We start from the raw sequence: 26255 nt of genomic DNA, 5'->3' as shown, positions 1-26255 counted from the left end.
TGTTGAAATTTCTATTTCATCATAAAATAAAATGGTAATTGCTCTGTCCAATAAGAAACTATTTCAGTTATATAACTACCAAAAAAACCATTAACACAATAGATCATATCAACAATATTTACGTTTAAATTTTTACTAATCATTATACATCTCATAATTTATAACCATTTTTTATAAACAACTGAAGGATAATATTAGGTTAGATTTGATGTTTTAGGCTTTGGCATTTCTATATTTAATTTGTCAAAATATACAAAATCTTATAAGTTGATGGAAAAAAGTTTTAATTGGAAAAATTAGTTTATCTTAACTATTATAAATGAAAATTATATGTTACTAACCAGATTCTTATTAAAAGTAAATATCACAAAAATGTTTCAAAACCTTTTTTATAGAGTAATAAAAATGAACCGCATAATAAAACTCTGTTATTAATATTTCCACTATACAGTTAAGACAAGGGTAGTTTGGTAAATAAAGAAACTCCCTTATCTCATTTCAGATCCTCCTTTCTTGCTACCGCCTGCCTATTCATAAAAGAGAGAGAGACGCAATCTTTGCTCTGTATCTTAGAGGTTTCCTTCTCTCCTCTTCTCCACTTTCTAATTAAAATCTGTATCATTCAATCGCAAAGATTCGATTCATAAAAACCGAACCTTTAATTCATCTTGGAGGAGGGTTTCGTAATCTCTTCTTTTATGGTTTTGATTCCTTGGAATCGATCATTCCCGAGTCTGATCCTCTCGCTTCTCATCATTCTAACAATCGAGAAACCCGACCCGGAAGCCATGAGAGTCCACCCAATCCCCAGAAACCTTAACAACACCTTGATCCACCACCACCATCATCGTAACCCGACCCGAGAACCCGGAAAGAATCTGCGTCGTTTACCGCACATCTTCAGCCGCGTTCTTGAGCTTCCGTTAAGGTCCGAAGCAGATGTTGCCGTGGAGGAGAAACACGATTGTTTCAGATTCGTGGCGGAGACGGAGGGTCTCTGCGACGGCGGGGAGATGAGGGCTTACGTGGTGGATATCCATCCGGGTATAACCAAGATCGTTGTGAGGACAAATGGGTTGTCTTTGGGGTTGTCGCTGGACGAGTTGGAGCTCGACATGTGGCGTTTTAGGCTTCCGGAGACGACCAGGCCTGAGCTTGTTACGGTGGTTTGTGTTGATGGGATTTTGATTGTTACCGTCCCCAAGATGGTTCCAGAGGAGGAAGATGGTGGTTTTGGACAAGGTATGGCAAGTGGGAGGCTTGTTCTTGTTCAGTAATGCTTTGGAACAAAAAAATTTACAGTTTGGTTGTGTAATGATATGATTATGATGTCTTTTAAAAGATTTGCTTTTCGTTTCTTTCATATATTGTTGTTAGCCTTACTTTTTTGTTGGCAATTTAGTTGAAATAAAAAAAAAAGACAGGTTGAGACTTGGTTGATCTCTATCATTATTCTGTGCAATGTAACCTCCAACTTGAAGAGAAGTTCAATATTGTAGACTTTAAGGAAACGTATAGTGAAGGAAGATACTCTGTAAATAACAGAAACGAGAGACTTGTTGAAACGTTTTGTGTCATTCAATGGATAAAAAAGGTATTGGTACATTGTGCCTCTTGCAGGTTTGCTTGATTTGCATCCGACTTGGGACGTAAGAGCTAGGGCTGTTTAATATGGTAAAACCGAACCGAAATAGACAATATGTTTTGGTTTTGGTATATACCATATAAACCGAATGAATATAATTTTATAAAAACTGTAAGATTTGGATATAGTTTGGTATATAACCGACTAAACCAAATAAACCGAACAAAACCGATTAAAAGTAGAAACATGTAAATATGTATCTATTTTATAACAATACATGAAAATCTATTTGTTACATAAGTTAAATTTGTGTTAATAACTATTACCATAATTTTATAGTAATAAAGAACTTTAGTTTGTAAAACACTTGAACTATAATTATAATTAAGTAACAATACATCGCAATTCAGACATCTTATTTTCTAAGTTTTTTTTTGATTTTTTTGCTTTATTTTAGTCTTCACTAAATTAATATGAAAATTATAAATTTTATGGACAATAATTAATGGAAAATTTTCAATTGAAAAATTATGACTTTAATGAACACTAAATATGGAAGAGTGGAAAAATGATTGTGTTGATAATATGACTCTAAAATTCATATAATATGATCTCAAACTAAATAATTATGTTTTTTGGTATAAAACAGAATAAACCGAAAACCGGCGGTATATAAACCGAACCGAAGTAAATATGGATTTAAAATGGTAGTTATATTTTACTAACCGAAATACCGAAAACCAAAAAAAACTGAACCGAAACCGAACCGATATCCGGATTGAACACCCCTAGTAAGAGCACACAAGCCTTCCGCAAAGAGTTTCTCCGACGTCCACTTGTCTAACGTCTCCAGCCCTTCCAATAATGTTAAAAAAATTTGCTCAACATTTCACCATCATCATTGCAATCTTTTTCAAAAACATGGCGACTTTCTCCGACTAGTTAGTAAAGAAACTTATTTAAAAACTAAAATGGGACTGTCTGGTGACTCTGGTCCCAAATCCAGTGTCAGGAGCTTGCTCCATTGACATTCTTGGGCTCAATTTTAGTCAAAAACAAAATCTCACTCCGTGTTGTAGTATAAAGCAGCAAGCTTCTCTTCCTTACTAACACAGGGCAGGCAGGCAGGCGCTTAAGCGGCCTAAATCGCTCTTTCCACAGTACATTCAACATAAGCATACATAAGACTAAAACTCCCAGCCTAAAACAGGTTCAGGATTAAATTAGAAAAAGCCGCTACATAACAATACAACAAGACAGGCTTAAAGGTAAGATAGTCGAAAGGGTTACACTTGAGGCCAGATTTGATTTCATCAGAGGAAGAAGCCTTTAAGAGGAGTGAACTTAGAGAGGATCTCTTCTTCACGCTTAAGTGCATTATCCTTCTTACATTCCCATTCATGCTTCTTCGAGTTAGCTGACTGAACTTCCTGCACCACTTTAGGTATCGAGTTCGCCACCATCTTCTGCCCATAGCTAAGATCAACCTTCTCTTTCTCCTTGCTCCCTGTGTACCGCTTCAGCTCATTCCTCCTAGCTTGAAGCTGTGAGATCTGGTCATCAATCTGGCGAATCGCCTCAGAGTTTTCATCTACTTCCATCTGTATACTCCCTAGTTTGTGCCTCAGATCGCTGTACTCGTATTTAAGCGACGCTACTTTAGCTTTGTTGAGCTCAAGCGCAGAGAAGAACACGTCTGCTTCTTCAATCACACTCTTGTTCTCCTGGAAGACTTCACTGAACTTTGAAATCTCTTCTATAAGCTTCAACCTCACTATCTCTTCAGCGGAGAGGTTTGGATCTTTCCTCAGCTTAGTTGCTAACGCTGCTATCTCCGCAGCGTCCTTGGAGCCAAACAAAGTGGGGAGGTCTTTCTCAAGGAGAGATGAGATCTTCATTCTAGCTTCAGCCCATTCGTACTCTCTCATTGGAGAGCTTGCAGTGACGAGAACAGAGGAAGAAGACTCTCTCGCAGCATCTTCTTGACTCTCATGAAGAAGGTTCTCAAGAGAGTTTAGGTAGCTGTCGAACTCTACAGGGTCAACATCGATAGGCTCGTGAGAGACCGCGAGGACACCGTTCATAGGAGAGACGTAGATGTGAGGGATAGAAACATCTTCTTCTTCCTCAAAGTTAGCTCTGCGTTTCTTTCTCCTACCACCACTAGTGTTTGGTTCACCTTCCTCGTTGAGGTTGTTTAAGTCCACAGCGCCACCGTTCTGGTGGTTTGCAGAGCGTCTTCCGGATTGACGAGATGGTTTTGGTTTGGTGGAGGATTGAGTTCCAGTGGCGGGAGTTGTGGCTCCTTTCTTCTTCTTGTTGCCACTACCTCGTGGAGTTGGTTTAGGTTTAGGTTCTTCCACAGGGTCATACGTAGGCATTGGATTCCTCTTCCTCTGACTGTACCTGGAGTTTCCTTCTTTAGCATTCTCATCATTAAGGGCAGCTTCAGTCTGTACTTCCTTCGGTGTCTCTTCAAAAAGAGATGCAGCGTCAACTACAACAAATTGAAAAGTATTCTGAGTTGTTCAAACATGAACTTGATTTGCTGATCAAGAATAGCAGTATCTTACCTTTGTTGGCAGGCTGGAAGAGAGCAGGGATCTTCCAGCTAAACGACGCAAAGAACCCATCAGCATCCATACCAGGGAAACTCGTTTGGATGTAACGAGCGAGAGTGGGTTTGCTTGCGAAAGACTTTGGCACATTCTTCTGTTGAAGCCTCTGAGGGAGAATCAAGAACCTGTCTTGATGAAACCCAGTAGCAGTCACTCTCCTCCCAACTCTCCAAGTCCAAACATCACCAGAGCTTGGCCAATCAACAGGGGCGTAAGGCAGACCTTGACCAGTTGAAAACTGCGGGATAGCTGGAAGTTGGTTGAGATCGGTTTCCCCATGAGTGAAGGAGCTGTTGTGGTCTACGCTTCTCTTTCCATTTTCCTTGCGCTGAAAGGACTCTGGCTCTTCTCTGTTGAAACCGTTGTTCCAGAAGTCGTCCTTCTCTTGCTGAGTGGCGTGGAATGGGTCAGGTTCGGCTTCTCGGTAGGTTGAGAGTGGGACAGGTTCAGTGTCTTGGTAGGTACTGACTGGGACTGGTTCGGCATCAAACCTGCATGTAAAGTAGCTGAAGATAAGTGTGATAAAAACAAGCACATGGCTCTAAATCAAGCAGACCTCAAAAAAACCACACATAATTAGCCTTCTCAAACTATATATGATAAGGAACAAATCTACTATAGAGACTCTCTAGACACACACACACACACAATCGGTCAACCCTAAAGACACAACCTTTCTATTTGTAGCAGCATTTAGTATAAAAACCCTAACTTTTGCTCAATCCCAAGTTTCACAACATTCTCAGAGACAACATTGTTCAACAGACTATAATCTTTGATAGTCTAAACACAATAACGGAATTGTTATAGATAGATAGATATTTGGTCTAAAAGAGGGAGACTGGTTTAAATTTCCGACATAACTCAGTACAAGATTCTTGTTTGTTCAAGGAACTAGCTCAGAGATTTACATACAAGAGATAACAAAACAAAGAAAAAACAGAACCGCTAATTATAAGTTGGTTATAAAGAAGAGAATTACCCAGGAGGAGTTTGACCGATCTGTTGTTGATGAATATCAATCGAAGAATAAAACGGAGCAGACATGCCCACCTCTAAACCCTAATTTCCTTCCTGCACAAGAGATACACCCAACCCAGTTAAGAAAAAAAAGAAAATTCAGAATGAAAATTTACGATGGAAGCATGAAAGTTAAGAGCTTTGTGTGGTTGTAAAGAAGAACGTACGTTTTTTAGAGGCAGATCTAAAGCTTATCTCGGTCTCTCTGTCTCCGTTTCCTCTGATTTATCTTTTCACCATGGAGAGGAGAGATGTGGTTTAGTCTTCAAACTGAACTGCAACTAATAATCAAGGGGAATTGACAATTATGCCATTGATGTGGGTTCTGTCCTTTTCTCGAAAGTGAAAAAAATCTTTGCCTTTGATGTCAACTATGGTAAGGCATTGCACCCAGTTTCTTTGGTCAGGTTTTCAAGTCTTCTGTTTGTACCGTTTCTAGTGCCAAAGACAAAAGTCTTTTTTCTTTTTTTTAGAAAAAGATACAACGAAGAAAACTTTATAGCTTTATTAAAAATAAATAAACGAAACCATTTTTTGCTGAATGGGTGTGTAAATAGATGAGTTATATGAATATGGATCATTATGGGTTAATTAATATGCCATTTCTTTGAAGGAAAAAAAAAACAAAAAATAGGCCATTTTCTTGTCCAGTCAGATGATGATAAATGCTATAGGTATCATCCAAAAATACAAGACGTTCTATTAGTTTCAGATTTGTTTCCAAAATTTATAAGAATTATTAGTTGGCCAGAGAGAGTATTTAGTTCTTTTTTTTCTATATAGATCTATGCATATTTAGAATAAGTATATTCAAACACCTTCAATGGCTATAATGTTATAGAAAAATAACGTAAAAATCATGATGAAGAAAGAGAGTTGTTATTCATACACAAACACAACTCTAGATAATACAAACCTAATTTCATTATCCCTTCTTACCACCATCGGTGATCCACTGCTGAGCTTCTTTCTGGTGAGAATCAGCTGAGAGATCCATCTCTTGCGCTTTCTTCCGATCCCTTATCTGAAGATTCTTCTGTCTTAAAAAATTCAAGTGAATCAGCTGCATACTAGGTGAATGTCTTACATATTCCACATTCTGGATGATGAATCAACGTGTACTTGAGTTCTTCAACACGGCATATGGCATGCATGTGGATGATTTGTTTGATGCTTATTTCTTTTTTAGAGTCCACCAGCCACTTCTCTTCCAGAAAGTTTAACTGTTCCAGTTTGGATGGTCTTTTAAGACATTTAAACCCGCCTTAACTCTGTACTAGGAATGATGCATACTGATTTAGTATTCGGAGAATCCATGCTCACAGATTAACAAAAAAAAAGTAGTTTGTGTGTGAAGCCAAGGTCAAGGTTGAAATTGAGTTGGATAAAACACACTATAAAAATGTTGTAGATGATAAAAAGGATAATATATATTACATTCTAGATAAGAATTTACTTGAAATCTTCAGAGGTTCATGTCCATGATCTTGCCTCCAAGTTATTTCTACATATTCCACCATTGAGGCTGTCCTAGCTGAGGTATATGTGTCCTCTAATTATTTAGTTGCTTCAGAAAATGACACTACTGTCATCTCAAGTTTAGTCTGTCATCTCAAATTTAGTCTCTTTTTTTGGATCAAATTTAGAGGACACATATACCTCATGATAAATATTGCCATCTTCCATCAATTTTATGGCAATATTGATCAATTTTTATGGCAATATTGATCAATTGATAGAAGACAATATTGATCAATTTACAGAGATGGAAGATGGCAATATTGATAGAAGTTATGACCATGAGCGCAATTGATAGAAGTTATCGATTGTCTCTGTCTCTTTTCATATTTCAGTTCATGTATCTAGTGAGTCTAATCTGACTCCAAAAATAGTCAACCATGTGTATAATGCCTCCTTTGATGATTCAGTAATTACATGAGTAAACTCAACTATAGTCTTACATGCCTTGACAACAAAACAATCAAACGACTGACTTGGATATCACAAGCAAGCAACAATAGGAGTAAAGAGGATTTGGAACTCGTCAAAGAGCATCAAAAGAAACACGGGAACCATTGGAAAACTCTTGCGGATGCGATGGGAACCAGATGGTGCGTCATATCGGTTTACCTGGAACCAAAACTGTTTATCAGAATTACGAATGCTTACATTTCAAGTAAACATAAACTTGGATTCATATATTCTATAATGTCTGATTAATTTTCATATTTGTATCATACATTATACAAAAAGGACGATCAAATAGTCCACCCAAACTAATTAATCCATTCAAACTGTAGATATCTTTGGCTTAATGATGACTCCCACGCAAACAGATCTCTTCATGAAGTATCATCAATTGTTCAGCTACCTAACCAATCACACGATCACAAATTAAGTTTACAAGTAAATAATCACAATTTTAAATATAACAAATGAATATAGGGACCTCTTCAATGCTGCCATCTTCCATCTCTGTGTTGAAAGAAAGAAGCAAGCTCTCATGTAGAAAACTCTCTATCTCATCCACCGTTATCACTGCGCTCATCATGATCATAACTTATATCAATACCTCGACCATTTCAAGAATAATCTAAAGAAGGAAAATCAAATACGAACCATTTGTTTGAGACAAGAGATGAAAAAGATCGTGCGCAAGCTCTTGAGATTTCTCGAGAGAATCATGGCCTCCCCACTTATTCTTCACGGCCATCTGAAGCCCGCCCCACCGCGAAAGAAGCTCTCCGATGCCTCTCCGGAGATCAGAGTCCTCCTCGCAGGCCATAGGACGCACGTGCTTGTGATGATACGTGGCCGAGAGCACGTGAGCGTTGAACGTTTTTCCACCGGCTCCCATATCTCTGGCCGGAGAACCAAAAAGGGTAAAATCTTTCCGGCCGAAGACAAATGGTTCTTCCGCCTTATTGCTCCGTGTTTAGCGGAGAACAGATGCCGGAAGATTTTGCTTATGGGAACCCAAAGAGAAAGAAAATTGAAAAGTCTAATGAAACGTTGTGTTGTTGTATAGATGTTTTCCTAAAATGGAAAAGACCAAAAAAGGAGAGAGATCCGACAAGCTAGGGAGAGTTGTTTGAGTTTGCCAAACCGACAAATATTTGTTTTTTGACTTCAGACATATTGGTTGACTTCTGTTTCAACCTTTTCTTGTTGTGATCTTGTCTTCAATCGGACAACGTGTCCGTTCCTGGACGACACACTTGTTAATAATGTTGGAAGATTGCAAGAATAGGTTATAGTAGTGTCACAAAAAAAAAGGTTATAGTAGTTCTCAATCGGTCTGATTCTTCATCTATGCTTTATCATCATGCTATAAACTTGGAAATTTGACACGTATATCCCATAGGCTTGTCATTGACAAGTGTCAAAGCCTTACAGTGTTGGTCCCACAACTCATGTGCCTCTTTTTAAACTCCCTTCTCTCAACAAGCTGTTGTAACTTGTAGCACACAAACAAAAGATCAGAGAGAGATGAGCCAACAAGAGCAACCACGTAGGCCACAAGAGCCGGTGAAATACGGCGACGTTTTCGAAGTCTCCGGGGAACTAGCAGATAAGACCGTAGCGCCTGAGGATGCAAACATGATGCAAGCAGCCGAGACGCGCGTCTTCGGACACACTCAAAAAGGCGGTACAGCCGCCGTCATGCAGTCTGCAGCCACTGCCAACAAACGTGGTGGCTTCGTCCAACAAGGTGACGCAACCGACGTCGCGGCTGAACATGGCGTCACCGTGGCGCAAACAGACGTCCCTGGTGCACGTGTCACTACAGAATTCGTCGGTGGACAGGTCACAAGGGATCATTTTCAGGACTATTATATTTTTTTTTTCATTTATCTTATGTGACGATGAAGATTGTTTATTATTGTTAGGTCGTTGGACAATTCGTGGAGCCGATGCCTGTGGGGACTACTGCGGCTACAGACGCTGAAACGTTGGGATTGAATTTGCAAAGTGCGATAACAATAGGAGAAGCATTGGAGGCAGCTGTACAAACCGCTGGAAACAAACCGGTGGACCAGAGCGATGCAGCAGCGATCCAAGCGGCTGAGGTTAGAGCTTCTGGAACCAGCGTCATTGCTCCCGGTGGTATCGCTGCTTCAGCTCAATCCGCAGCGAATCACAATGCTACTGTGGACCGTGACGAGGAGAAAATCAAGCTCGTTGATGTTTTGGCGGTTAAACACCAATCTTCAAAATATTTTACAGCGTCTATGTTTCTTAAACAGTGTGTTAATGTTTTTTGAGGTGGATTTGTAGGGTGCTACGGGGAAGCTACAGGCGGATAAAGCTGTGACGAGGCAGGATGCAGAAGGTGTGGTGAGCGCTGAGCTGAGGAACAACCCTAACTTGACTACTCATCCAGGTGGTGTGGCTGCTTCTGTCACCGCTGCAGCTAGGCTTAACGAGAAGGCGGATATATGATAAAGATGGTTTTTAATAAAGCTTCTCTTGGGAAACTTGTGATGTAAAATTATGTTTTGGTTCTGTTGTTCAAAGATAATGTTAAAGGGTTCCGACTTTCATGTTGAAACTAAAGCTTGTCTATAACTCGAAATCTATATAAGCAAAAACTGATCTATAAATGGCACTTCTCCAGTCTACTGAGTTTTGCAACATGCCAAAACATTGTTCTCCAGAGAAACGTAGCAAAACACCATTAAAAGAAGATACAAAGAGTAAAGGGAGAAACTTTCACTGGCTGGAACTGGCAGCAGCAGCAGCAGCAGCGCCAACAAGAACACCTTGAGCATTACCTTCCTTTTTCTTATCACCTTCTTCCTTATTAGGATCATCCTGCTTCCTAAGCCTGATCTGATACTTAGCTTCAAACTCAGTCATATCTTTCTTCTTCTTCTCCAACGTCTCGTAAAGCTTCCTCACAACCTCCTCGAGGCCTTCCTTGTTGCGCTGGACAGCAGGGAGCACCTCTCTGACGGTTCTCTCCACGAGAACGCCTCCTATCATGCGGAAGCATTTCCTAGATTGGTCGAGAGGCTGGATGGCGTTGATGACGAGAGAGTGCTCGCTGACTTGCATCTCGAGATCCGTAATGTTGGAATAGATCTGGCTTAGCTCTGATCTCATGGCCTCGTAGATGTTCAGAACTGCTTGCTCGTTCGGTGGTTCTCTCACGCTCGCCATTGCTTCACTACTATTATATCAAAATCAAGATCACACCATCTTAATTGGAATCAGTTCAAGAACATGACAAGTAATACTTCTAATGCATCTGCATCGAACTCAAATCATATGCACACAATAAATCCATAAGAAAGCATCTAAAATTTATTTTATGCAAACAGAAGCAATCTACATCCAAATAATAAAATACATATGGCTCGAAACTAGGGTTTCGACGCCACTGATTTCAACTGGATTCCATATCTAGGAGCTGTTTGGTTCGACTAGTCTAGGTTTCATTTTCTGGGAACATCGAAGAAGCTTGATATTTGAACTAGATCCTGGTTTACTTTTGAGATCGATATCAGACACAGACCTTGTCGGCACTAGAAAGTTAAAAGAAAAAGATAACAGGAAACTTACCTTTTATAAACGAAACCACAGGAGGAAGATCGTAGAAGCTTTGCTAAAGGGAAGAGCAGATCGAGAGAGAAGGCGGCGCAGAGAGTAAGGAAGAAGAAGAACAAGCCCGGGCTGGGTTTACTACATAAATTGAACCGGTTTTAAGACTTAAAATCGTACCGGTTTTGTGATACTATGCTTAAGCAAACCGGTTAATGAATGACAAGGCCTTTTGAACGTTGAGAACATGGTATAATTAATAATCATTTGTTTCAAAAATAAAAGGAAAATTAATAATCATTCATTTTGAAAATGTGAAAACTGTTGTATAATAAAGATCTTCTATTGTTTATTTTCTTTATATGTAAATATTTGATGATCGATGGAGAGAGAGGGATATGAAGTGTTGATTTGTATAAGAAATATATGGATTACAAAAGAGAGAGTCGAAAGACTTGTTGCTGTTCATTTTATTCCTCACGTACAAAGGTCTTTATATAGGAGATACAAGTCGGTGTGATTAGACCGACTTAGACAAGAAGACAAAACAAAATATGATAAGCATTATCTCTTTCTGAACTTATCACTTTCCTAATAGATAATTAATATTTAACACTCCCCCTTAATTATCTATTTTGTATTACGTAGTGCCTCGTTAAAAACCTAATCACGGAAAAACCCTGTGGGATAAAAACCGTGAAAAAGGGAAAAAGAGTACACTGCCGTAATCTCCTCCTGAGAATAATGGACATAGCTTTTTCTTCATAGGTCACGCAAATGCCTCATCCCAATACCGTAGACGTGTTTTCGGAATATTGTAGTCGGAAGAGCTTTAGTGAACAAGTCAGCCGGATTTTCGCATGACCGTACATACTCGATGTCCATCTCTTTATTTTTCTCAAGCTCCTTTATGTACGAGAAAAATCTTGGAGGGATGTGTTTTGTTCTGTCGCTCTTAATATAGCCTTCCTTAAGTTGAGCAATACAAGCCGAATTATCTTCAAATATTTTCGTCGGCTCTTTCTCGTTGACTATTCCGCTTGATTCTTGTATGTGGTGACTCATTGACCGAAGCCACACACATTCTCGACATGCTTCGTGAAGCGCAATAGTTTCTGCGTGATTCGAAGAAGTTGCAACCAGAGTTTGTTTCTGGGACCGCCAAGAGATCGTGGTTCCACCAATTGTAAAAACATAGCCGGTTTGCGATCGAGCTTTATGAGGATCTGATAAGTATCCCGCATCTGCAAAACCAACCATACCAAACTCGGGTTTTCTTAAATACATTAACCCTAAATCAACTGTACCTTGAAGGTAACGGAATAAGTGCTTTATTCCGTCCCAATGTCTGCGAGTAGGAGCAGAACTATATCTCGCAAGTAGATTAGTAGCAAAAGCTATATCTGGTCTGGTACAGTTTGCAAGATATAACAGCCCACCGATAGCACTCATATAAGGTACTTCTGGACCTAATATCTTCTCGCTATCTTCGCAGGGCCTAAAAGGATCACTCTCAACATTGAGAGATCTACCAATCATTGGAGTACTCAAAAGAGTCGCTTTGTCCATACGAAATCGTTTCAATAACCTTTTCGTATAGTTTGATTGATGCACAAATATTCCTTCTCGGAGATGCTCTATCTGGAGCCCAAGACAAAACTTTGTCTTGCCGAGATCTTTCATTTCAAACTCCTCTTTCATATGAGTTCGAGCATCATCAACCTCCTTTTGAGTTCCAATTATGTTCAGGTCATCTACATATACAGCAATGATCACAAAGCCAGATGACGATTTCTTTATAAAAACGCATGGACATATCGCATTATTAACATATTCTTTACTCAAAAGATATTTACTTAAGCGATTGTACCACATGCGTCCGGATTGCTTTAATCCGTAAAGTGATCGCTGTAACTTGACCGAACAAATCTCCCTGGATTTTTCTTTCAATACCCCTGGCATTTTCAATCCCTCAGGGAGTTTCATATATATATCGTTATCCAATGATCCATACAAATATGCAGTCACAACGTCCATGAGATGCATTTCAAGATTTTTAGACGCTGTTAGGCTCATCAAAAATCTAAACGTAATTGCATCCATTACCGGGGAATATGTTTCCTCAAAATCAATTCCCGGTCTCTGAGAAAAACCTTGGGCAACTAATCGGGCTTTATATCGTGTTACTTCATTCTTTTCATTTACTTTTCTCACGAATACCCACTTATACCCAACAGGATTTATATTCTCAGGCGTTATGACTATAGGTCCAAAGACATTTCTTTTATTCAGGGAGAGTAATTCAATTTGAATGGCCTTCTTCCACTCCTCCCAATCATGTCTTTTCTGACATTCTAAAATGGACCTTGGATCGGGATCATCATTTTCATGATCGATCTTTTTGGACACAGAAAAGGAGAACATTCCATCAACATCTTTTATCTTATTTCTGATCCATATCTTTTCATCTCGGGCGTAGTTGATGGAAATCTCATACTTTTCTGTTCTCTTATCGTCATCTGGATCATCTTTATCTATGCCTTCTTTCAGACATTTTTCACTATCAGGTTCTTCTAGAACCTTAATTTGTTCATCCAATTTCTTTTTCTTTCGGGGATTTTTATCTTTAGAACCCGCTGGCCTCCCCCTCTTTAACTGAACCCTAGGTTCATTCATTTTATTTCCATCAATTTGTTCTTTAGGAACATCAACTCTTGATGGAACATTTTCAGCGGGTATACATGATTTCGTCACCCTTTTCGTATCTGTGAACGCATCTGGTAACTGGTTTGCCAAATTATGCAAATGCACAATTTTCTGAACTTCCAGCTCTCTTTGATTCGTAGGGGGATCAAGGTGTAACAACGACGGTGTACACCAAGTAAGCTCTTTAGGAATTTCTCTAATTCCTCCCCCTAATGCTGGAAATTCATCCTCATTAAAATGGCAATCGGCAAATCTTGCCGTAAACATATCACCAGTTACTGGTTCCAGATACCTTATTATACTTGGTGACGTTTAACCCACATAAATTCCCAATCTCCTTTGTGGGCCCATTTTTGTTCTTTGTGGCGGAGCTATCGGAACATAGACCGCACACCCAAAGACACGGAGATGGGATACATCTGGCTCTTGCTCAGATGCCAATTGTAAAGGGGAGTACTTATGATATGCACTTAGTCTTAACCGAACCAGTGCAGCCGCATGCAATATAGCATGACCCCATACAGAAATTGGGAGCTTTGTTCTCAAGACTAACGGTCTTGCAATCAACTGCAACCGTTTTATCAATGACTCGGCCATGCCATTTTGTGTATGCACATGGGGAACTGGATGTTCCACATCAATCCCCATTGACATACAATAATCATCAAAGGCTTGCGATGTAAACTCACCAGCATTATCAAGCCTTACTTTCTTAATGACATACTCTGGGAACTGCGTTCTCAGCTTTATTATCTGGGAAATGAATTTTGCGAAAGCCGTATTTCGTGTCGTCAAAAGAGACACACTTGACCATCTACTAGATGCGTCAATCAATACCATGAAATACTTAAACGGCCCGCACGGTGGGTGGATCGGCCCACATATATCACCATGTATTCTTTCTAAAAACATTGGTGATTCATTGCCTACTTTTGCTGGTGATGGCCGAGTTATAAGCTTTCCTTGAGAACATGCATTACATGTAAACTCGCCCGTTTGCAAAATTTTTCCGTTTTTCAACGGATGGCCATTCGAATTTTGCACTATCTTTCTCATCATGACTGAACCAGGATGTCCTAGCCTTTCATGCCATATTTTAAATGTATCAGTAAACTTCATGTTTACCACGGCATAGGACTCAGCCATGGTTATTTTTGTACAATATAGTCCAGAGGATAACATTCTTAACTCTTCAAGTATATGTTTTCTCTCGGACTTAATGCAAAGAAATTCAATGCCATTTTTATTCATAGTCTCAATATGATATCCATTTCTTCGGATATCCTTAAAACTTAACAAGTTTCTATGAGACTTGGGGGAATACAATGCATAACTTATTTCAAATATCGTTCCCCCTGGCATTGAAAATTTCACTCTTCCAGAGCCCATAATAATCTTTGCATTACCAGATATTGTACTTACGCTTCCAGCGTAATCTCTTATTTTGAGACTGGAGAAATATTTCTTATCTTTGATTATCGTGTGCGTTGACGCACTATCTGCCAAACACAAATCTCCATCCATAGTCTCAAAGTTTGGCATTCTTTCTGAATTTAAAATATTCATAAAACATATATTATTAAACATTAAACATAACAAACATAACATATATCTTACAACAAAAGATATAGATACTATAATACAGTCTACTTATATCACATCAATTTATATCACTCATCGATACTCTCTGGTTCAACCAGAAAGTCTGATACGTCGAGATGAGTATCATCGTTTAAACCATGAAAGGATGGCCCAGGTTCATCAGAGATGAAGTTAGTTTCACCTCTTCCTTTCTCTTTTCCCTTTTGGGATTCTCTATACAGATCGGCTAAATGTTTTGGCGTACGACAGTTACGTACCCAATGATCTTTCATGCCGCATCTGTAGCAAACCTTTCCCGTTTGCCTTTTATCATCCTGGCCCTTTTCATTCCTTTCATTTTCGTGGAAGTCTTTATTATTTCTTTCATCATAGGGACGGAATCTTCTTCCTCGTCCTCTTCCACGACCATGATAACGGTTTCCACCATGTCCACGACCTCGTCCTCTCCTATTATCATAACTGGATGATGCAACATTCGCTTCTGGGAATGGAGCAGATCCAGTGGGACGAGCTTGATGGTTTAAAGTCACGAGTTGATTATTCTGCTCCGCTACAAGGAGGACTTGCATCAACTCCGAGTAACGGGTATATCCACTCATCCGGTACTGTTGCTGCAGGATTACATTTTCAGGATGGAACGTGGAGAGAGTTTTCTCGATCATATCATAATCACTTATTTTCTCTCCACATAACATCATCCTCGAAGTAATTCCGAACATCGCGGAATTAAACTCACTAACACTTTTGTAATCCTGGAACCGGAGATGGATCCACTCGTGTTTAGCTTTCGGTAAGATCACATATTTCTGGTGATCAAACCTCTCTTTTAAAGATTTCCAGAGGTCACAAGGATCCTCTTTCGTAATATATTCATCCTTTAAACCATCATGGATGTGGTGTCGTAAAAATATCATGGCTTTAGCCTTTTTCTCATCCGACACCGTTTTTGAACTATCGATGGTTTCCAAAAGCCCGTTTCCTCTCAGGTGCATTTTTGCACCCACTGCCCAGGTCATATAATTATTTCCCGTAATATCCAGGGCATTAATTTCGAGCTTTGTCAAATTCGACATGATAACTGTATTCATAGAATAATATATAAATATAATAAAAACGGGAATTTAAAGGCATAATTTAAATGCAGAAATTAAAGGCATAAAATAAAAGCATAAACTTAAATTGCAGAAATTTAAATTACAGAAATTTAAATTGCAGAAATTTAAATTGCAGGAATTTGAATAGCATAAATAAAATCGGGAGGCTCAGCCTACCACATGATCCGAGGAGTCATAGACTACCATATTGATCATTTTTCAAAGTCCGAGGAGACATGGTCTACCATTTTGACTTTATTTATTTTAAGGTCCGAGGAGATTTAGTCTACCATTTTTGACCTTTTTATTCACGGAGGCAAAGCCTACCACGTGTTTCTCTGATCGTGAAGGCATAGCCTACCATAACGATCAGTCGGGGAAGGCAGCGCCTATCATCCCGAACGGAGAAGGTCCAGCCTCTCACTCCGAAACAATAATAAAATTTAAATAAATTAAGTGTATTAAAATATATAAATTTAAACATTACCTCGACTGGTTTAAAAACTTTTGGATTGATAAACTTCAGTTGGTCGGAGCCTCGTGCTGATAATGTGTTGTATAATAAAGATCTTCTATTGTTTATTTTCTTTATATGTAAATATTTGATGATCGATGGAGAGAGAGGGATATGAAGTGTTGATTTGTATAAGAAATATATGGATTACAAAAGAGAGAGTCGAAAGACTTGTTGCTGTTCATTTTATTCATCACGTACAAAGGTCTTTATATAGGAGATACAAGTCGGTGTGATTAGACCGACTTAGACAAGAAGACAAAACAAAATATGATAAGCATTATCTTTTTCTGAACTTATCACTTTCCTAATAGATAATTAATATTTAACAAAAACATATTAGTTAATGAATACTATGCGGGACTGTTTGTTTGTCCATCCAGATGAATCATCTAAATAAATATTATGTTTATTTCTTTATCTTCATTTCGATCCAGATGAGTTTAGTAAACAAATTACTAAAATACAATTGTTTTGATTTACTCATATATTTGAGGTTAATGTTAACTATATTAACTTTTATTATTTAGTCTAAAATATATTTACATTGAAATTATTTTAAAATTAGCAGTTTGGCATTCATAAATTATTATTTCATAAAAATTTATAAAATTTTATTTAGAATTGTATTAAAAATTTACTACAATAATAACTTCTAATAAATAAAAAGTTTGATAAACATATACTTACAAATATTTAAAGTTTCAAACTAAAAAGAGTATTAATAATAAACTGATTATAATATTCAATTAAATATATCTAAAACTAATTTTGTATTTTTTGTGGATAATGCAATTTTCTGGTTTTGGTCAGGAAAACACGATTTCTAGTTACGGGCGGAAAAACGCGATTTCCGGTTTTGGTGAGATCATAAATTTTGATTCCAACAGAAAAACGCGATTTTCCTATTTTGGCCGGAAAACAAAATTTCCAGTTTTGACAAAAAAAATGAATATTTCAGTTTTAGTAGAAAAAACAATTTTTGGTTTTGGCAGGAAAATAAGTTTTTCTGGTTTTGATGGAAAAATGAGATTTTTAGGTTTTGGCAGAAAAATAAGATTTTATGGTTTTGGTGGAAAAATGAGATTTCTCGGTTTTGGCAGAAATCAAAATGTTTCAGTCTATCCTGACACAGATGGTTATTATAAAGGAGCAGGTCAAGCTAAGAGACGGAAGGTTAAGAATGCACTTGAAGCTGAGTTCCAAGGTCTCATCATTGCTATACAACACGCATGGAGTCTAGGTTTTACTAGAATAGATTTCGAAGGTGATAGTAAGAAAATCATTGACATCATGAATAAGCAGATGCTTCACTTTGAAATGTACAATTGAGTTCGTGAAATAAGATGGATGCAGAAATTTGAAGGCGTGGAGTTCATGTGAACAAGTCGAAAAGGAAATATGGTGGCTGATAAGTTAGCTAAAATGCATATTCCGAATGATCAAGATTTCTTTTTTCATTATTATGTTCCTTTACACGTATCAAATCTCCTCCATTTGGACTTTGTAAAAACAGTTCAATAATAATAAACTATTTGACGGAAAAAAAAAACGGGACAATGACATGAACAACTATTGAAACATCCTTACTCATTTCGTCTGTTTGGTTATATATTATCATTTTAACTAATACTAGAACTTGACCCGCGGCTCCGCGCGGGGTGCTTGATTTAATTTTTGTTTAACATAAAATCATAAACCACTGGTTTGATAAAAAAAATTCATACATATAGAATATATTATATTATTTTATAATATAGATGTTTGATAATATTTTTTTATTTATACATAATATTATATTATTTTTTATAACTTAATGCAATTTGATGTAATTGTACTATTCATATATTGATCTGTTTTTTTTTGTGAATTTATTTTCAAAAGAAAAAAAATACCTAAAATTTTAATTTTTGCATTAGTTTTCTATGAATTATCTTTAATTTTATGATATTTTATTTTCTTGAAAATTGAACTCTCAAATTTTTTATATTTGATTAAACTAAATAAAGTAATGCTATATTTAAAATTCTTTTATATAATATATACTATATATTTCAGTTGTGTTTTTATTTTCACTATAAAGAAACAACAACCATTTTAATTAATTAATTTAAATTGATTTTAAATGTAGTGGCATAATCTGTAAATAAAAAAATAAAAAGGAAATATGTCATTTATTATAAATGCAATGATTAAATGCCTTGTTCTGAAACTCGCTAGGCGTTACGCGTGCGCTCGGGTTGGGCCTAGCGTGTAACGAGAAAAGCGGAGATTAATCCAAGGTTAATCGGCGATTAATTTTGGATATAGTTTAGTAGCTTACGTGAAAACAGAAAGATTGTGTGTAGCCTAGTGGGAGCTGTTGTGAGATATTTCCATCAGGTCTTGAGTTCGGCGCCTGAACACTTCAATTTTGCTATTTTTTTTTTAGGAGTGGCAATATGGTAGTATTCTCATCGTCTTCCTCTGTCCCAAATATTAAGGGTTAGCTGTTTCTGCAATATTTAGCTGCCGCAACAAAAAAATTAGTAAAATCCTTTATTTTTTTTGCTTTTTAATTGTTGTTTACACCTTGAAGCTATAGATCTACACTATATTAAAGGATTCTGGACTTCAAAATATCCAAAAAAATTCAAGTTTTAAAACAGTTTCGTACAATCAACCAAATTAAGCATAATCGCCACGGTATGTTCCCGTATAGCGTATAACCGCCGCGTTTCCGGCCGCGTTAACCGCGTTTTCGAACAAGGATTAAATGTGTAAATAAAATAAAGTAATAAATCTGCTATCCATGTTTCCAAACAATTCTCATTTATTTTTTTATCCTTGTTTCCAAACAGTACTAAAGGTACTTCAGTTTTAATAATATAGATGTAAATTAAAGCGACAAAACACAATTAGAATGAGACAGAATATGAAACTGACTATATAATTAAATGGGTCCGCAATGGATGTCTACAAATCAACCGCCGTTTACTGTTTACACTTTACAGAAAAAAAGGAGAGAATTATGAAAATGTTGTAGAGAGATATCATATGCATAATGGATAATGTTCTAAATGCATGCACTGAATTGACACTAGTCTAGCTAGTCTTGTAGTAACATGATTAAGACACACATTGCACCATCTCTAGTCTTTTTTAATATGTACTCGTTAGAAAGTCTGATTATAATATGCTGTTAACTCTTACCCACTAACCAAAGTATTTTGTCCTAGATATTGTAAATTTATAAAATCATATCCGGCCGGCTAGTTGTTATGATGGTGGGCAGTGGCCACAATATGATACTATGTACGTTAATAAACATGAATTATTGGCAAACTTGAAATAAATCAATCAAATGGTGAACACTTAATATTCATCTATATGAATTTAATATAATAATGCTAATGAGATATATCTTTCGTCATCAATATATGAGACGAATTGATACCTTTCTCTAACACACTCACTTTATATAATACAAGTCACAGGTCTGAAAATTAGTTTTAGATGTTAGAGATGCCTTTCTAATCACGGCAAATGATGTAGTCGGAGTCGACCAATGAAAACAGGAAAGAAAGTTCGGTCAAGAGTCACTATGATTCAACGGATTATGTGAAGTCAGCACAAGAAAGTAGAGTAAAAATAATTAACCCCTTTTATACCTAACTTGTCAATTAATCAGAGACATAAATAAAGTGAAAAGGAGAATCAAGATTCATATACATATTTTGGTGGCTAAAGCAAAGCACCCCCAGAGGATACAATGCTTCTTCTTATCTGCTTTTTATTTTCATCTCAATTGATAAAGTTTTAAACACAAAGAAGCTATTATTACCTAGCTAGGCACCACAACAACTGCTGTCGCCAATCTTAGGTACCAATTTAAAAAGCAGGACAACACCAACACAATGTCATATATATATATCAAATACATATACAAAATGCACCAAGACACCATTGTTTGGTTCAACAATCACATCTCTTTATTTCTCCATTTTAGCAGAGAAAAGGTACGCAACCATCATAGTCTACGAATATGTATAGGTGTTAGATTTTATTGGCTGACTAAAGCCAAACGAACAAGATGACAACCAAAAGGGGAAGAAAGAATAATATAAAAAATTAACACGGACATGAAAACTCAAAAGCATCAAACACTATATCACAATTTACTTCCAAGGATGTTGTAAAACAGAAGCTCGTATAATATATCAGCCCACACCCATATTAGTCTATATGCAATGTGATCACTGAATCAAAGGATCAAGAAAACCAAGAAATTTTATTCAATTATATAAAAAAAAAACTAAAACTTTGCTCATGACTAAAACATACAGATTCAATAGGCAATAAATACCCTGAAATTAAAGTGTACCTTCAGAAAGAGACATTCACTTTGACCCTGCGAGTTCTCTTAGGCTCTCAATTGTGGTCTTCTTCTTTGTCTCCATATCGACTTTGTCCAAGTCTTTTACGGTCGCCAGATACCCATAAAGGACCCTCCTTTTCTCACCTGTCTTACCATCAACCTCCATAAGACTAGGGTTGTTCTCATCATCTTTGCTTGGAGTGAATGGTTGTAACCCGGCCCAACTTTTGCGCCCACGGTTCATTTTCTCAAAGTATTCGGCAATTCTCAAAGCTTCCCTGAGCCCTGAATCATCTCCCGCAAATTTAAAGAGGGTAATTCCTAGATGACCGTCTCTTCCATACAGTGCCCTTGATTTCCCAACGTTGAATTTTAGTTCTGTAAATACAGATAGACATCAAAACCAAGGCAGTAAAAATGTACCATCGATAAGACCAATAACTAGATACTGCCATACTGGTTTGTGCACACCAAACCTTATTCATTAGCCTATTCACATTGCACATTATGGAACCTCGTGTGAAACAGCGTCAGTTCCAAAACTAGATGCTGACATTTCCTAGGGAAAATAGTGACGTCAAAGTTCTGTTTAAAAAGCTTATATACTTCTTAGACCACAATTTACTAGATTCTGATATGAGAAGGTAGTGAAAGAAATAACAGACCAGAGATTGACATTATTCTACTGCAAGCAATAACAGATTCCAATTCAAAAGGGATCCGAGGAAGGAGAATGAATGTTAAGATGATAATAAACTACGGTTAGTTGCAAGACTTTCTACTTAAGAACACCTATTGGGGCATCCTTTAGTGTTAGCAAAAACAAAGAGAGGGATTTGGACCCTGAACTTTCTTCTGAAAGATCAAGGAAATGATTTTTGGTGGCACAGATCTGAGATGACAATCAGATATGCCAAATCATTAAGATTAACGGGATTCATCTATAAGTCCAATTGATGGAGATAACCTACTCTACGTAAAATGAAGGAGACCAAAAGCGAAGAGGATCCTAAGGTGCAGATTAACCAACGCAAGATTCATAAACATTGCCGCATGTTGTACCTCTAATTCTGTCATCCATTCTTTTGCTTCCAAGACCTTCCATACGCCCATCTTTACCCTTCCCTGTACTAGTATTGTGAACAATAATGTGAGGTGGCCATAGAATCAGCTCGTCTTGATTGATTGCTACCATTTCCGCAGGTAGATTCTGGTAAGCCTTCGAGTTATCAGGGGGCTTTGAAAAATTCCATCCCATCAATACACATAGAGCTTTGTGTAGGCCTAAGTGATGCACACGTGAGCTAGCATCATCGCAATAGTACGTGTGCATTACCAAACCATGTGTATCCTGGACGTCTTTAGGACACCTGTGTTTAAGCAGAAGTCGAATTGGAAACACTCATTCAGATTCACCAAAAAAAGTTCTGCATACAATAGTCTGAGAATTTAAACTCAGGAAAATCAGAATCACCAAAACTATTGAAAATACACATCTGATTAAATGTGTAAAACAACATCCACAAATCAGTTTATGTAATACGAAAATGTGTATTGAATAAGCCAATGATAAACCTAAGCTATAGAATAGGGTTATAAGTGATGCAAGGAAAACACATAACATACATAAACCACACATAAACCTCTGGAGTACCATCATAACATAGCTGAAGGGTTGGAAAATCAAAGATAACTATAAAAGGCTTTAGAGAAATTCATCGTAAGCTTTTACATCCAAAGAAGCTTATTCTGTGACATTTGATGATCACTGACACTAATTGGAACGGCCATCTAAGCGACCATGCATTCAACATACCAAATTAGTTGACAAACTCCATCTAGTTATCAAGCTGGAACAAATTTAGATGGAGGTGCCTATAGTTACAATATCTACATTACCTAAAAAGTTAAGAATACGAAGTCGGACAGCTTAACATGCTGGATTGATAAATCACGAACAGCAGTAAGGGAGAGTAAGCACATTCTTTACTGATAATAGAAAGCTGATTTACGGGGTCACTATCAATAAGAGCTTCATATTATTTGATACCCTATGTGAAATATAAATAATCCTGAGAAAAATAATAACTAATGCGGGTGCCTATAAAAACCAGTTAACATCGACATATCAGCACCCTGATTTTAAACAGCTGCAAGAAAACTACCATTATACTGGATCAAGTATAAAAAATAAGCCTACAAAAAGGCAAGGACTAATAACTTGAGCCGATAGATACCCAGAGACAACTAATATGATGTAGAACAAAGATTAAATTTTAAACAAATGAGATACAAAAGAGCAGTCCAAGGAGTATTAGGTACGAAGGAGATAACAACTAAGTTAAATAACACCTAATATCAAAGTAAAATAGCTCAACTGAATTATCTAAGAGGCAATTCAATAGATAGAAAACCCAAAGCATCGTACTATATGAGTAATCAATATAAGTATATGCAAGTTACCGCTGCGGCTTTAGAGCAAACATTTCATTAACTACATTAGCAAACAAGGAACAAGATAAACGAGAAGCAGACAACGTTAAGCTACTCAGGAATGCTACAGATTTAGCTAACATCACAACCACTAAACCATGTCAAGATAGGAACAATATTAAGAAAAAGTTACCATACTAATCAAACAAAAGTAACAAATGTGTTCAAGGTACTTTAGCGTTCTCTCTTACTTTTGTTCATACTCATAGATCCATCTACGACACAACTGACCAATTAAAGAAACCATAAAGAACAAGGCAATAAGGGTCTCCAGCAAAAGCAAACTGCACCTAAGCAAAGAAGAAACACAAGAAACAGATTGAAACTCATCAAACCTGCCGCAGACGAGACACTGAAGCCGCCCTTTCCTCCCGTTCTCCAAGTAGTTCTTCTTCTCCAACGGGTCCTCATAAATCCGCTTAACCAAATCCAAAAACGCTTTCTTTAACGCAACCTGACCTCCACTCTCATTCCTGCTTGATCCTACCCGCATGTGCTTAGCGGCTCTAGCATCTTCCCCAGCATCCCTCCTACTGGTACCAGCCATAAGCGAGGGATCATCAGGATTCGCATACTGCATAAACTGCTGCCTTTGTCTCAGCAATTCACCTCTATCAATCTCTTCCTCGCCTGGATGTTTCCGTTTCAGCGACCCTCCTTCGGGGCGATCATAAAACTGCATCTGATCTCTAAACTCCTCCGGAGGGAATCTACCGCCCATAAATCTATTAGCCGCCGGATCAGGGAGACGGGGCTTGGGAGGGAAATCACGGTAATTAGGAGGAAGGGCGAAGTATGATCGGACGCTTCCGTCATTGAGGACGATGGTGCGACGCTCGAGCATATGGAACCCGTAAGTCGGCGCAGGAGGAGCACCAAGCGCCGCCGACGGATCTGGGAAAGCGAATTGCGCCGCGGGTAGAGCAGAACGCGATGATGATGAAGAGGGTGTTGGATTGGGGTGGTTAGGACGGGATTGGCTCGGGATCGGAGCTAGGTTAGAAGAAGGTTTCTTATCGGCGATTTTCTGGCCACCCGTCGTCTGCTTGTTGTTGTTGGTGGTGGTTGTGTTAGTCTTACTGCTACCACCATCGTTGTTGTTTGAGCCCCAACGAGATTTACGGTGATGGGAAGAAGAAGCTGCGGCGGAGGTTGTTGGAGGCTTTTGAGGCGTTGACTTGTCGTTATTGCCTCCGACCATCCTCAATTGCTGTGAAGACGAGGAGGTTTTTCGATCTTCGTGATCTTGATTCTACCTTGAGCAACTCTCGCTGAGATTTAGCTTCAATCTGATCTTCTATGGAAAGAAGAAACGTGACGCGAGGATTTTAATTTAGGGTTGGGGTTTTCCGTGAATTTAGACGGTGAATGAAGCGGAGAGAGATGGAAACATTCTCTTGATTAACGGTAGCGGTTAGAGCTGGGCATATATATTTGGGTTAATTTGCCAAAGCCAATCTTGGAAGCGTAATTAAGAATATGACAATGATTTTAACATTATTAAGTCAATAACATTTAGCTCAAGTTTAGTCGGTTATACCCTCTTGTGCTACAAGTAACCGGTGAATAAGTTACGTAGATGACGTTGAAGAAAATAAGGTATGGTCAATATTTACTGCGCACTGTTGAAAATGAAGACACCACATCCATCCACGTCATTTACATAACTACTTCATATGTTTCTGTGCTCAGTAAATCTGTTCATGAAAATAAATTACTCTTACAATAAATAGTATATTCTATTTATTTCTCACAATTAAATCGGACTGTTATATTTCATATCATCCAAATAGTATAAAAAATTTAACTATATCATAATCCCTAAATAATAAATTTGATCTCAAATCCACAAACATCTAAATAATAAATCCTAAACAATAATCACTAAACCCTAAACCCTAATCAGTAAACCCTAAAACCAAACATAATCCATAAACTCATATATAAACTCTAAATCTAAATCTAAATTTTGAATACTAAAATTTAAACTATTATCACTAAATCCAAAACTCAACCCCCACTTTCCAAATACTAAACCCTAAATCATAATCACTAAACCTTAAATCCAATTATATATCAAAAACCCAAGTATATACCCCAAACCCAAATAGAATGTAACAAAATACATAGTATAGTATATATTGGTGAACAAAATAGAACACTTTTTATTAATCGTCAAATGAAACGATACATGATAGGGTCACTAAACCCAAACTTAACCACCACCTTTCAAATACTAAATCCTAAATCCTACTCATTAAACCCTAAATTCAAGTAGATCCCAAACCTAAATAGAATGGAACAAAATATATAGTATAGTACATATCGAGAACGAAATAGTATATTATTTATTAATCGTCAAATGGATACATGATAGAGTCACTAAACCCAAACCTCAACCCCCACCTTCCAAATACTAAACTCTAAATTTTAATCATTAAACCCTAAATCCAAGTATAAACCCTAAACCCAAATAGAATGGTTAGTACAGATTGGAGAACAAAATAATACATTCTTTATGAATGCTCAAATAAAAAGATACATGGTAAAAAAAAATAGTAACAGACTAATTCACATTATATAACATGAACATAACACTTATAATACATATTGGTTTATATTTCTATTCCTTATGCATATAAATAGAATAGAACATAATGTTAGAAAAAATGTTTATCTTCTCCGATCAACTAAAGCAGTATAACTACCAGCTCCAAAATCG

General features: G+C 37.3%; 8 protein-coding genes across 12 annotated transcripts; 2 read left to right on the top strand and 6 right to left on the bottom strand.

Moving 5' to 3' along the window:
• The first annotated feature begins 510 nt into the window (after window positions 1-510).
• Window positions 511-1431, top strand: LOC125596860. Its single transcript, XM_048771878.1, has one exon. It carries the CDS (start codon window positions 699-701, stop codon window positions 1275-1277), a length of 579 nt encoding a protein of 192 aa, XP_048627835.1. The 5' UTR covers window positions 511-698; the 3' UTR covers window positions 1278-1431.
• A 1257-nt stretch (window positions 1432-2688) lies between these two features.
• Window positions 2689-5629, bottom strand: LOC125596858. 3 transcript variants are annotated; one of them, XM_048771874.1, is made up of 4 exons: window positions 5391-5629; window positions 5186-5273; window positions 4159-4694; window positions 2689-4082 (listed from the first exon to the last, which is right to left on the bottom strand). In XM_048771874.1, exons 2-4 carry the CDS (start codon window positions 5248-5250, stop codon window positions 2899-2901), a joined length of 1785 nt encoding a protein of 594 aa, XP_048627831.1. In that variant the 5' UTR covers window positions 5251-5273; window positions 5391-5629; the 3' UTR covers window positions 2689-2898. The 3 variants fall into 3 exon arrangements, with proteins under 3 accessions (XP_048627831.1, XP_048627832.1, XP_048627830.1); XM_048771875.1 differs by having other exon boundaries at window positions 2689-4058; window positions 5186-5277; window positions 5391-5628; XM_048771873.1 differs by having other exon boundaries at window positions 5186-5277; window positions 5391-5621.
• Window positions 5630-6984: 1355 nt separating this feature from the next.
• LOC125596856 (pre-rRNA-processing protein TSR2 homolog) lies at window positions 6985-8457 on the bottom strand. Of its 2 annotated transcripts, XR_007331285.1 has the most exons (4): window positions 7843-8457; window positions 7673-7761; window positions 7464-7594; window positions 6985-7353 (listed from the first exon to the last, which is right to left on the bottom strand). XR_007331285.1 is itself a non-coding variant. In XM_048771872.1 (3 exons), exons 1-3 carry the CDS (start codon window positions 8078-8080, stop codon window positions 7535-7537), a joined length of 387 nt encoding a protein of 128 aa, XP_048627829.1. In that variant the 5' UTR covers window positions 8081-8457; the 3' UTR covers window positions 7365-7534. The 2 variants fall into 2 exon arrangements, 1 of the variants encoding a protein (XP_048627829.1); XM_048771872.1 differs by lacking the exon at window positions 6985-7353 and having other exon boundaries at window positions 7365-7594.
• A 202-nt stretch (window positions 8458-8659) lies between these two features.
• On the top strand, window positions 8660-9770 carry LOC125596854 (late embryogenesis abundant protein 31-like). Its single transcript, XM_048771869.1, has 3 exons — window positions 8660-9030; window positions 9114-9419; window positions 9502-9770. Exons 1-3 carry the CDS (start codon window positions 8713-8715, stop codon window positions 9664-9666), a joined length of 789 nt encoding a protein of 262 aa, XP_048627826.1. The 5' UTR covers window positions 8660-8712; the 3' UTR covers window positions 9667-9770.
• A 33-nt stretch (window positions 9771-9803) lies between these two features.
• Window positions 9804-11042, bottom strand: LOC125596855 (probable prefoldin subunit 2). 2 transcript variants are annotated; one of them, XM_048771870.1, is made up of 2 exons: window positions 10789-11042; window positions 9804-10396 (listed from the first exon to the last, which is right to left on the bottom strand). In XM_048771870.1, exon 2 carries the CDS (start codon window positions 10384-10386, stop codon window positions 9937-9939), a length of 450 nt encoding a protein of 149 aa, XP_048627827.1. In that variant the 5' UTR covers window positions 10387-10396; window positions 10789-11042; the 3' UTR covers window positions 9804-9936. The 2 variants fall into 2 exon arrangements, with proteins under 2 accessions (XP_048627827.1, XP_048627828.1); XM_048771871.1 differs by having other exon boundaries at window positions 9804-10474; window positions 10789-11031.
• Window positions 11043-11529: 487 nt separating this feature from the next.
• On the bottom strand, window positions 11530-12306 carry LOC125596851 (secreted RxLR effector protein 161-like). The gene has a single exon (XM_048771867.1). The coding sequence runs from the start codon at window positions 12304-12306 to the stop codon at window positions 11530-11532; it is 777 nt and encodes a 258-aa protein (XP_048627824.1).
• A 2837-nt stretch (window positions 12307-15143) lies between these two features.
• LOC125596850 lies at window positions 15144-16067 on the bottom strand. Its single transcript, XM_048771866.1, has 2 exons — window positions 15482-16067; window positions 15144-15301 (listed from the first exon to the last, which is right to left on the bottom strand). The coding sequence occupies exons 1-2, from the start codon at window positions 16065-16067 to the stop codon at window positions 15144-15146; spliced, it is 744 nt and encodes a 247-aa protein (XP_048627823.1).
• A 4750-nt stretch (window positions 16068-20817) lies between these two features.
• LOC106388241 lies at window positions 20818-24958 on the bottom strand. Its single transcript, XM_013828268.3, has 3 exons — window positions 23869-24958; window positions 22103-22410; window positions 20818-21418 (listed from the first exon to the last, which is right to left on the bottom strand). The coding sequence occupies exons 1-3, from the start codon at window positions 24732-24734 to the stop codon at window positions 21063-21065; spliced, it is 1530 nt and encodes a 509-aa protein (XP_013683722.3). The 5' UTR covers window positions 24735-24958; the 3' UTR covers window positions 20818-21062.
• Window positions 24959-26255: the final 1297 nt, after the last annotated feature.

Source organism: Brassica napus, unplaced genomic scaffold, assembly GCF_020379485.1.
Source record: "Brassica napus cultivar Da-Ae unplaced genomic scaffold, Da-Ae ScsIHWf_1314;HRSCAF=1877, whole genome shotgun sequence".
NCBI classification, from domain to species: Eukaryota; Viridiplantae; Streptophyta; class Magnoliopsida; order Brassicales; family Brassicaceae; genus Brassica; species Brassica napus.
This window is presented reverse-complemented; position numbering and strand designations above follow the sequence as displayed.